We start from the raw sequence: 11,846 nt of genomic DNA, 5'->3' as shown, positions 1-11,846 counted from the left end.
AAGAAGGTTGTATGAAATAAAATAAAATAAAAAGAACCTCTTAAACACCAAGCACCCGGGGCCATAGACAACGGCCGTAATTAGCATATCAACAGACCTAGCCCGGTGATCTTCACAATGGACGGGAAGAGATCATCGATAAAATACCTGCCAAGTACCACATACACATCAATATGGAGCAGACACAGCCTTCATCAGCATGCAGGAAGGACCTTTGTCCAGGGCAGCACCAGAAAAAGGATTTGATCTAAATATGAGAATCTGCAGCAAAAACAAAGGAAACTCTCGCCTCAGGCCAGAAAAACTGTATAAAAGCTGGGCTCTCTGAGATGGCAGGGTGTGAACACAGGGAGATCTGATGCGATAGAGGTCAGATCAGCGTATGTGATCACCCAGCACCGATTACCTGGGCCGGTGCTGTCAGACTTTTCGTTTGTGGCTTCCCAGGACTGTATTTTCGGTCGCAAAAATAAAAAAATTACTGTTTTGCTATTTAATTCGGCTTGATTCGGTTATTATCTATAACAATCTGGTGACTCCAATGTGATCCTGATTTGGGGTTCGGGTGGGACCCGTTTTCTGTCCAGGCGGCGCCTCGCTGACTTCAGCGACCTGGCGGGATCGGGGAACTCCCCAGCACCATTCAGGAACCCGAACTAAAACCAGAAGCCACAATCGAAAAGGGGGGAAACGGACCCAGAGCTCTCGGATAACCGTGGCAACTTTTCACTCATAAAACTCGACGTGCACGAAGAATCCACGTAGGAAAAGGAACCGTAAGTATTGCGTGGTTGAGTGAGGTGTGACTGAGCGCGTAAGTGAGACGTGATTTGATCACGAAGCGATTGTGGACCCCGAAATCACAGTTCCACCATCCCGCTAGGGACGTGGTCGGTTGAGGGGGAAATTAACGTTACGTGTAAGAACTCTTTCTCGCGTGTCAAACCTAAAACTAAGGGTGTTTTGGGGGTTGATCACGGGGGGATCGGGAGGGAAGTATGTTTCCTAGGATTTGGAAAACTGATAAACTTCCCGGTCCAGGGGCTAGTTCAAACCCAGGAAAAGAGAGCTCGGCTCCTTTCGAAAAGCTCCACTGGAATGGTTCTATGTGTGAGGTGAGTAGACTGGAAAAATTGAAATAAATAAAGTTTAAACTGCAGTTCAATATTTCTCAGATTCAGAAGGTCCCGGCATGAAACATAGTAAAAAGGTATACTAAGGTAGCTTGGGATTTTTAATTTTTGTTTTGTAAAAGAAATAGGACAGAAAAAGAACAAACCCCAGGGAAAAACCCCGGAGAAACTGAAAAAGAAAAAAAAAAGAAAAGAAAAAAAAAAAAGGTAAGTTACCCAAAATAACAAGGGACAGCCCGCTGGGTTGGATGATAGAACACTGGGAGGGGAGTCGCGATAAGAAAAATAAGCCTAAAGAAAAATTAATCCATTATTGCATAAAGATTTAGGGAACGGGGAGGGGGGGGGGCAGCTGCGAGTCCCCTGTGTCCTCCACTTCCAGAGCGGGGAAGGAGGGGGGGGGCGAGCGGTGTCTGTTTCAGCAGGGTTGGTGGAAGAGAGAGTGTGCAAAGATATGAGTAAGGGAATGAACAGCCAGACCAAGTGCAGAGGTGCGAGTCCAGGAGCGTGGCCTGTGGAGGCTGGGGGAGGCTGAAGGGCCGTGGGGACTCAGTGTCCGAGCAGGAGTGGCAGTGACCGCTGATCTCTGTGAGGCTGCGAGATGCCCTGACCCTGTGCTGCTGCCGGGGCCGTGCCGCTGGGAGCATCGGTAAGGGAGGAGCGGTGTTTAAACTGTAACAGGACAGAGACTGGCCCTAAAATACAGTGTCTGATAGAGAGAGGGAGAACAAGGGTAGAGAAATATCTGGGAAATGCAAATTGTATGTAGAAAAATTAAGTTTCTGTTTTCTTGTGAATTCTGCTAGAAAATAAAAGTAATACAGAAAAAACCATGAAAGTTTACTGAATGTGTGAAATGAGTTTGAAAAGCATGAGCTTCTGATTGTGTTTGTAATTTACTGGGAAAGTATTTAACGGGACATTGAAGAGTGTGGTGAGGAGGTAGAGGAAAGGGGGAAGAGAAAGATGGGTTTGTGAACTGGAACTTCCACGTGCCAGCACGAACTGCTTTGGATTTTGCTTCTTTCTTTTTGACAGCAGTTGCTGCTTGTTTGAACCTTGGGGAGAAAGGATTCGGGGCTTGGACAGCCCCCTTCCTTTGTTCCAGGTTGGGATTTTGAGTGCTTGGGAGAGCGATCGGGGCAATCTGGGGAGATGATGTGGAGTTTGCGCTCCTCATGTGTACTGGTCTCTGTGAATCAATCCTGTTCTCTGGCACTCGTAAAGAGAAATGCCTGGGGAAAAAGGGAGAGACCTGGCCCTTCCCAGGGAATGTGTGCTGGTGCTTTAGCTGTTGCTAGATGTGCAGGGACAACGCTGAAGTGATTTAAAGTTGTGAGCAAAACAGCTAGAAAGGGTGTTACTGTTATATTTAGCTCCTCTCAGAAACTCAGCCCCTTTTGAGGAGAGGGGCGTCCTCACAGATAGTGCTGGGAAATGTCCTGGTATTTAAAGTGAAAACCGATAGTGCTGCTCCACTGTGATCAAGTGTGGGGATGAAACCTCATTCCCAGGTGCTGTGTGAGTGCAGGGTCCCAGCTCCAACGGCTCTTCCCAGCCCTCTGGAGCTGTGTGTGCAATGCTGGTAGTAGCACTAGTGTCCCTGTACTCCCCAGGACTGTCAGAGCCAGTGGGACACTTGGATTTCTAATATGGTCTAGTTGAATTAACCTTGTTCATTAACAAAAGCTGAATTAAAATGGTCTTAGAAGTGTTTCACATGTGTAGCTATCCCTAAACCAATGAAGTTGCAGTTGTTTTTGATATGTGTGAAAAGGGTGTAGAGAAGAGCATCCTGCTCTGTGTCTACCTTCTTCCCACCATCCTGAAGGAATTTCATCTTAAATCCAGAACTGTCTGGATGTGATGTGTGGCAGGTGCAAAGCAAGTTGTGAAGCTAAAGTTTTTGCAGGAGCTGTTGGTGTGTGGATTTTCCCTTCTCAAAAGCCTGTGCTTTGGTTTTTCCTTTTCTTTAACCTGTTTAAGTTGAGATGTACGTTTTAGTAAAGTAAGAAAAATGGCCCAGGAAAGGATCTGGGGGGCAGAGGTCAGAAATGGGATGTTTGGGCCTGGGAGAGGATGTAGTGTCCCTGTGAGAGTAGAGAGTATCTGTGTAAAGGTGGAGGAGAAGTTTCATTAGAATATGCAAACGTAGATGGGAAAACAGGGGAAGTATTTAAATCAGAGCCCCTCAATGCGAGTTGGTCAGCTCAAGCATGTGAATTGTATGCAGTTTTACAGACATTAAAAAAGATTAAAAGGAAAGACAAGAAGGATATTTACAAACTCAAAATGCTCCTTTGGGGTTTGCCATACACAAAATACAGTTGGGAGATCAGGTCCTCATTAAAACCTGGAAAGAGGTTCCTCTCTCTCCTCACTGGGAAGGTCCTTTTCTTGTCCTTTTAACCACAGATACAGCAGTCCGGACAGCAGAAAAAGGCTGGACACATGCCTCCAGAGTGAAAAAGATAGAGACAACTGAGGAAACACCCAAGTGGAAAGTGGTTTCCTCCCCTGGAGACCTCAAGATAAAATTGCGTCGAACAAGCCGATAAGCAATCTAGATCAAATACGGTGTATAGTTTCCGGGTGCAGGTGTTTTCCTTTTGTTCATTTCAGGTGCCAGATCTGTCATGGGATTTGGGTTACACATTGTGTACGGGGGATCCAACCTGGAGGACTCTGTACTAAGTGTTTTGAAAAAGAACTGTCTCTGACTGACCGAATTCTAGTACTTGCCACTGAATTGAATATCGTTGAACTAGATTCTTTAGAGCAGTTTCTTTTATACCAACACGGGATTAGTGGGAAACTAAATTGCAGAACTGAAATTTTAAGAGTGCCGGAGAACAAATAAAGTACCTTGTTGAACGGACACGATAAAATTATCGAGGTGGGATGTCTTTAAGAGGCAATATGCAGCTCGGACTTTGCGTTGGTCCCCTGAAGAATACCTCTGCTGCCAAGAAGATGGTTTCCCTCGCCGCTAGCAGCAAACTAGTGGGCGTAGGCAGAGGCAGAGAGGTACGCCTGTGGGGAATCCTGGTGAGCCTGAGCCTAGTCATGTTCCCACCGATTAACGCATACCCAAGGAATTCTGCAAGCCCTGCAGCACAAAGCTGTAACAATGAGTGTAGGGGATGTCCACTAATTAGCACCCCGACTCACTCTGTCCTGACCAACTGCACCCATAAAGGAAAGGAGGAGTACTGTACCTTTAACGGTACTCAGTATGTGAAGTGTAAATGGGGAAAGAAAATTATATGCTATGATCTCAAGGCAAGACATGGGAAAGGGCAGTCAGAGACATTCAATAACACTTTGTTTCTTCAGAAACAAGGAAAACATAGATCCTAAAAGCAAAATAGAACAAATAACCTTAGAACAAAATGTTGTATTGAAATTGATTATGGAGAAACTATAAGAAATTTTGCTACAAAAATTAAAAGGGTGGCACATGTCCCTGTCCAAAAGTGGAATTCTATTCTCCAGGCATTTTGGTAGGAACAGTTATTCTCGGGAGCATGGTGGAAAAGATTGAATTCTTTATCCTGTGCTCAGTAGTTAAAGTCATCTTCCTACCATGCTTGATACCTTGTTTCATCAAATTAATACACTCAGTAGGGCAGGGCATGCAAATAGCTGCTATGCCAATGGACCCAGAACTTGCATCTGGGAGAGCGAATGGTAAGGCATCCAAATTGCTGAAACTGGGAGAAGTAGAAGTGGATACTAGTGCAGTAGAGGCACTTGCAAAATTTGAAGAGCAAATGGGGAAAAATAAACGCCCTTACATAGATTATTGAGAAGAGTCAATGGAGAAATGGGATAGCAGTGATGAATCTGAAGAAAACTGAGAGGGGGACACGAATTAATTTGGTTATATAAAAGGGGAGGGATTGTAATATATGTTGTTATAATTAGTGTTTATATAATATAAGAAGGTTATATGAAATAAAATAAAATAAAAAGAACCTCTTAAACACCAAGCACCCAGGGTCATAGACAATGACTGTAATTAGCATATCAACAGACCTAGCCCGGCGATCTTCACAACGGACGGGAAGAGATCATCGATAAAATACCTGCCAAGTACCACATACACATCAATATGGAGCAGACACAGCCTTCATCAGCATGCAGGAAGGACCTTTGTCCAGGGCAGCACCAGAAAAAGGGTTTGATCTAAATATGAGAATCTGCAGCAAAAACAAAGGAAACTCTCGCCTCAGGCCAGAAAAACTGTATAAAAGCTGGGCTCTCTGAGATGGCAGGGTGTGAATACAGGGAGATCTGATGCGATAGAGGTCAGATCAGTGTATGTGATCACCCAGCACCGATTACCTGGGCCGGTGTTGTCAGGCTTTTCGTTTGTGGCTTCCCAGGACCGTATTTTCGGTCGCAAAAATAAAAATTGCTGTTTTGCTATTTACAGTAATTTCACGATTACAAGCCACACTGTTTTGACTAAAATTTTGCTCCCACACCGGAAATGCGGCTTACACTCAGGAGCGGCTAATATGTGAATAATTTTCTGACATTTACAACCCCAGAAGTGCAAACCGAGGTGCCGAGTCGAGCAACCTGCCAGTAAAACCCAGGACTGCATGATTTTTACAAATTGGTTACTCTGTTGCACCGCGGGTGGAGTCGACTCCGTGCAGGCAGCGCGGGGGGTGGGGAAGGTGGGGGACTCCCTCCTTCAGGCAACCCAGCCCGGGGGAGGCAGGGGGTTTCCTCCTGCTGGCCCCGTGGCTCAGGGGGAGGCAGGGGGCTCCTGTCCCCTCCTGCCGCTGCCGCTGTGGGTGCCAGCGGGCTCCTTTCCCTCTTGCCGCTGCCGCCGTGGGTGTCAGCGGGTTCCTTCCCCTCCTGCCGCCGCCGCCGCGGGAGCGGGGGGACTCCTTCCCCTCCTGCCACCGCTGCCGTGGGTGCCGGCGGGTTCCTTCCCCTCCTGCCTCTGCTGCTATGGGTGCCAGCGGGTTCCTTCCCCTCCTGCCGCCGCCGCCGCGGGAGCGGGGCGGCTCCATCCCTGCCTCCCACCACTGCTGCGGGTGCAGGCGGGCTCCGTGCCCGGCTGCCACTGTGGCGCAGCGCTGGACCGGGGCGAGCGAGCCCAGCGGCAGCAGCGACCGGCCCCGAGTGGCCCTGCCAAGTGGCAGCGCCGAGCTGGGCCACCTGGCCCTGCCCCGAGCTCTCATGGTTCGAGTTGAGCCAGTAAACCCCGCCATGTCGCGATTCTGTTACTATTTGGCAACTTTGTTGCACGCGGGTCCTCCCTGTGAACGACAGAGTGGCTTATAATTGGATGCGGCTTGTGTATGGACAAAGAACAAAATGTTTGCCAACACCCGGCGATGCGGCTTATAGTCAGTGCGGCTTGTAATCGTGAAATTACTAATTCGGCTTGATTCGGTTATTATCTATAACAAAGATAATTGCAACACAGCCTATACATACTCATGACCTTTCCCCGAAAAGGCAGATTTTATTATAATGAATTCTGAGAAATAATTTCCATAGTCCCCGCCTTTGGCTCTTCCTGGTTGCATCTGTGCAGTGGCTTCTGGTGGTCGTGGGCCAGGGGGCTTCAGATGAAGTAAGTTCCTCTTCATGTGGAACTTTTCACCTCTGTTCCTCACGCATGCTCCTTGGACCCTTGGCATTTCTCCAGACCACAAAGTCAGTTTCAGCTGGTTTGAGATACTTCAGGCAGTTATAATCCTTACTTTTATCAGGGGCCAGTCCTGGTCTTATCAGACCCCCTTTATCACCATCAGGAAACTTTTGTCCATCAAAACTGATTTATCATACCAATAAAATTTACTTTAAATAAAACTATACATACTGTACACTTCTGCCAGAAACTCTTTTCAACTATCAGATACTGAGACAAAATAACCAAGGTTGCCTTAATGCATGAGTGCCAAAAATTATATAAAAATTAAGATATTTGCTCCTTGACACCTTGCAGTTGTGGTCAGCATTACAAATTTGCAGACCAGAACCAGATACCATTTACAAATATTTAGTTTAACATACATAAAGAGACCCTTTCAGTGATTCCAAACCAATTCCAGATGAGAAATTACTGCAATTAAAAAAAAAACAAAACAACAAAACCAACAAATCCTCTTCTTTATATTGTACAATATTTACCAACTTCAAAATAAAAGGGTAACAAAAATGAGTTTACTGATTTATTTAGTACATCAGAATCATTTCTTACAAGGCTTAAAAAGACTTCACATAACACAAACCCCCACTTAAGTAGGATTGTCAGCTGGTCTCATGTTGACATCTCAATCTCAGGAGTTTAAACCCAAAACATTATTTAAGAGAAATCTTCCACTTTGAGATACAGTAAAACAACCTTGCATTATGGGGACAGTGTGCGACACCTGAGGATAAAGAACTGGAGTTGTAACATGTACCGCTATATTAGGCAGACTACACCATTTCCTGGTTCAGAACACAGTTACGGCATCCTCAGGGCTTAAACAACTCTAAGTTTATTCAAGTTCTGTGCTGTGCATATTCATAAATTGAACCAGTTGTCTTAGATTAGACTGCTCTTATAGGTGTAGCTAGCATTTTTCAGCTAGACCTTGACAATAACTCGCATTCATTTTCAGGGTCAAGACTTTACTGTTCATAGTAATGCCTTGTTTCCAGTTTCTAACCAGAAGAGTAATTTTTGAAAGAAAGTAGGTGATGAAGTTGACTTTGAAGAGAATGCTCATTGTTGAATGCAAATATTTTATTACATAGTTTATTGTGCAATCTTTAAATCTATTAGTGCTAGATGAAAATGGAACTGTGGATAATTACATCCAGTTTACAAGAGATTAAATGTTTTTGTGCAAGTATTAGCTAAGATTTTAACATTTAAGGTTAAATTTTGTTTTGAAAACATTGCAAAAACCATAACTGTGGTAGGATTTATGACATTGGTAACAAAAATCTACTGTTAAAAATATTTTGAATCCCAAGCACAAGTAAAGGCTGGGTGTAGAATCGATCAAGAATTAGCCCTGGGAGGATTGAGCATGGTTGTGGATGAGAAGCTTGATATAGAATCACAGAATGGCTGGGGTCAGAATGGACCTTAAAGATCATCTACTTCCAACCCCGCTGCCATGGGCAGGGACACCTTCCACCAGACCAGATTCCTCCAAGCCCCATCCAACCTGGTCTTGAACACTTCCAGGGGTGGGGAATCCACAACCTGTGGGCAACCTGTACCAGTGCCTCACCACCCTTATAATAAAGAATTTCTTCCTAATATCTAATCTAAACCTGCATGCCCTTGTGAAAAGTCCCTCTCCATGTACCCTGTAGGTCCCTTTCAGGTACTGGAAGGCTGCAATCAGGTCACCCCAGAACCTTCTCTTCTCCAGGCTGAACAGCCCTAAGTCTTGCAGCCTGTCTTCATAGGGAGGTGTTCCAGCCCTCCGATCCTCTTTGTGGTCTCCTCTGAACTTGTTTTAAAAGGTCAATGTCTTTTCTTGTGTTGGGGGCCCCAGAGCTGGGTGTAGAACTCCAGGTGGGATCTCACAACAAGAGAGTAGAGGGACAGAATCACCTCCCTTGACCAGCTGGGTATGCAGTGATAGGATAAGGGGGGATGGCCTTAAGCTGAAGGAGAACAAGTTTAGATTAGATATTAGGAAGAAGTTCTTTACTAAGAGTGTGGTGAGGCCCTGGCACAGGTTGCCCAGAGAGGTTGCGGACACCCCATCCCTGGAAGTATTCAAGGCCAGGTTGGATGGGGTTACAAGTAACCTGGTCTAGTGGAAGGTGTCCCTGCCCATGGCAGGGAGGTAGAAGCAGATAATCTTTAAGGTCCCTCCCAACCCAAACCATTCTATGACTATATGATAAGCTGTCATGATGAGTTTTAAATGTTAAATTGAAAAGTTGGACTATTAATGCCACAATTTAAATGGCAGAGTTCACTATAAAAGCAGCTTTGAAAAACCTAAACGTATATATGTATTTTCAACTGCAATGTGAATTCTATAAAATATATGGCAAGGTAGCATATGATATAAACAGCTGTATCAAAATATGAACATATTTTTAAGAGTGAAAATTTTAGGTTCTGGAATAGCATGCAAGAGGCCATAGAGTTGTGCTATTAACTACATGCATGTGTTTATAAGGAACAGGATTCTCAGCCTGCAGTAGCAGCGGGGAACTGCTGTGCTGCTACCACACTAAGATATGAGCTACTAAATCTGCACAGATCAGGAACCTGCTGACAGTTCTTCACAGCACCACATTTTGTTTCAGCCCACAGGGTGCCAAGTCTTCTCGACATTAAACCTCTCATCACTGCTGTGGCCTGAATTGTTCTACTTACAGTTCACAGAATTTCACCCTTGGTGCATTACAAAGCCCCTACATGTATTTTCACCTGGTTGTATTTGCATGCATTTAATAAACTTTATCTGTTATTAAAAATAGTATATTATAATGCATTCAACTATTCTTTATCATTTACTGTCAAATAAAAGGGAAGAAACATCAGTTTTAAACATACTACTGTTAGATGCTGCCAATTCTGATCAACTAAGGCACAACTATAGATGATGATCAAGTCATACTTAAGTCACTGAACTACATTTACTTACAGTGCATTAGATGTATGTATTATCAGTGGAAAAAAGCGAGAAGGCCAGTATAACTGAAATAGTTCAATTTTAATGTGCAATCAATGTAAAGTGTTATGAACACTACCCCATTTTGTGACTTCTTATACCTGTATTATGCTGTTGGACAGTGGACAATCAGAATTCACTCCAGCTTCAAAATAATGTACATAATGGCCTATAATCATTCCAATCCCCCTGAAAATTGCATTCTGTGCCTAGTTTTTTCAGCACCTTAGTTAATTTAACTTGATTATGACTGGAAGCCTCTGACTATGACTTAGGCATGCTTATTGCTGTAAAAGAAATAAGCCCACTTTCAAACTTATTGTGCAAGTATTTTAATAAGATTTGCACACATCTCAAAGAATTCTATTGCATTACTCCCTCGTCTTGGAGTTAATTCAGCCTTAGAAGACTCAATCAAAGAGGTCACTGATGGTGTAAGGAATATATCTGCAGATTTTCCCTGTGCATCACCATCTGAATTTTTTTGACAGGATCTGCAGTTGCTCACAGAATCTGATCTCTGTGGAGTTGCAGTCCCAGATTTTGCTTCAGTAATTTCATCTGGGGGACAATTGGAGAGAAGAGGAAAATTACTCATAGGAACAGCAAACTTCTCCTTTTCACACTTCCAATCTTGATTTTCTTAAATGTTGATTAATACATAAACAGTTTTTGCAACTGTATGTAGTTGATACAAAAGAAAAGTTTATACATATAGTAACAGAATTAAATGTCTTTATGCTAATTACTCTTGTGCTTTGAACTGTGCTCCAGGACTATCTGATCTAGTTTAGACTAGCACTCACCACATTTTTCATGAAGTAGTTTCAGTAGCTAATAGTTAAATAGGTTTTGCTTAAACAGAAACACAACAACATCATAAGGTTAAGTCAAATAACAATTGGAACATTGTGTAGATGCTTTTTGATAGTATTTTATTTGTTTTCTTTCTATTTGGTTATTAATACTTTGTTATTTTTATTTCCTTATAATTCATTGATGTATTAAAATGCTAGCATCTACATCATTCATTTTTGGAAGTTTTTCCCTTTAACATGCATTTGGGCTGCAACAGTTTAAGTTTACTTCTAAGATGGAAGTACTTCTAAGATGGAAGTATTTCTACCTCATACTGAAGGTAATTTTCTGCTGAAGTATCTCTATTCTTACTTTAAATACTCAACATTAGTTTTGACTTTCACCCGTCACCAGAAAAAGTTATTTCTAAGAGAAGTTAGTGAACACAGAAGAGATTGGGTTTTCACATCAAAGCTACCTTAAACTACAGTTTATAAGAGAGATAAAGAATGAATGGCTAGCTGTAGTGGAGGGAAAGTCAGATCAGTTTCACTGTTGGAAGAGATGCCAAATCCACGCCCTAGGCTTGTATTTCCTCAAGAGTTGAGGACAGGACTGCAGCTGCCCGAGCTGCATGGCTCTAAGCAGTCATCTCCCCTTCAACAGGAATGGCATTTGTCTTATACTACAGTAGAGGTCAGTGCAGGAAAGTGATTAATGCCCTGTATCAAATACTACTAGATCTAAGCGAGCACTTTTATGGTTAGAAGGGACAAGGCAAGAATTGCATTGCCAAGACAGATCAGGTTAAACTGTCATGAGACTCAGCCTTAGCCATCCTATACTGTAATCCAACCATATTCCAGTAAATCCTTTTTCCATGACACGTTTTCCTAGGCATATCATGTACACTATTGGCTAGAAATAATTTGCTTTAATCTACTATGCTCTTAAACAAGCATTATGGTCAGTCTGTATTTGCTCCTCCACTTTCAGGAAGGTATGACTTGCAGTTTGTGCTGGTTTTCACTGGAATAGTTAATTTTTTTCCTAGTTGCTAGCGCAGGGCTATGGTTTGTATTTGTGCTGAAACAGTGTGTGAAAATACAGGGATGTTTTTGTTATTGCTGAGCAGAGCTTGCACAGCATCAAGGCCTTTTCTGCTTCTCATACTGCCCTGTCAGTAAGTAGGCTGGGGGTGGACAAGAAGTTGGGAGGGAACACAGCTGGAACAGCTGACTCCAACTGACCA

At 43.5% G+C, this 11,846-nt stretch overlaps 1 protein-coding gene across 9 annotated transcripts in view; it reads right to left on the bottom strand.

The window, feature by feature from the left end:
- Positions 1-6,588: 6,588 nt before the first annotated feature.
- The window catches only part of LOC117005077 (5'-AMP-activated protein kinase catalytic subunit alpha-1-like), a 70,909-nt gene continuing 65,651 nt past the window's right edge, over positions 6,589-11,846 (bottom strand). For 7 of the 9 annotated variants that reach the window (XM_033076316.1, XM_033076318.1, XM_033076320.1 and 4 more), the window contains one exon: positions 8,942-10,357. In XM_033076316.1, coding sequence (XP_032932207.1) covers positions 10,113-10,357 — 245 coding nt within the window. In that variant the 3' untranslated portion in view covers positions 8,942-10,112. Of the gene's footprint in view, positions 7,535-8,941; positions 10,358-11,846 lie in introns of those variants that run through there. The other 2 variants (XM_033076322.1, XM_033076323.1) reach the window with 2 other exon arrangements.

The sequence above is a fragment of the Catharus ustulatus genome, chromosome W, assembly GCF_009819885.2.
Source record: "Catharus ustulatus isolate bCatUst1 chromosome W, bCatUst1.pri.v2, whole genome shotgun sequence".
NCBI classification, from domain to species: domain Eukaryota; kingdom Metazoa; phylum Chordata; class Aves; order Passeriformes; family Turdidae; genus Catharus; species Catharus ustulatus.
This window is presented reverse-complemented; position numbering and strand designations above follow the sequence as displayed.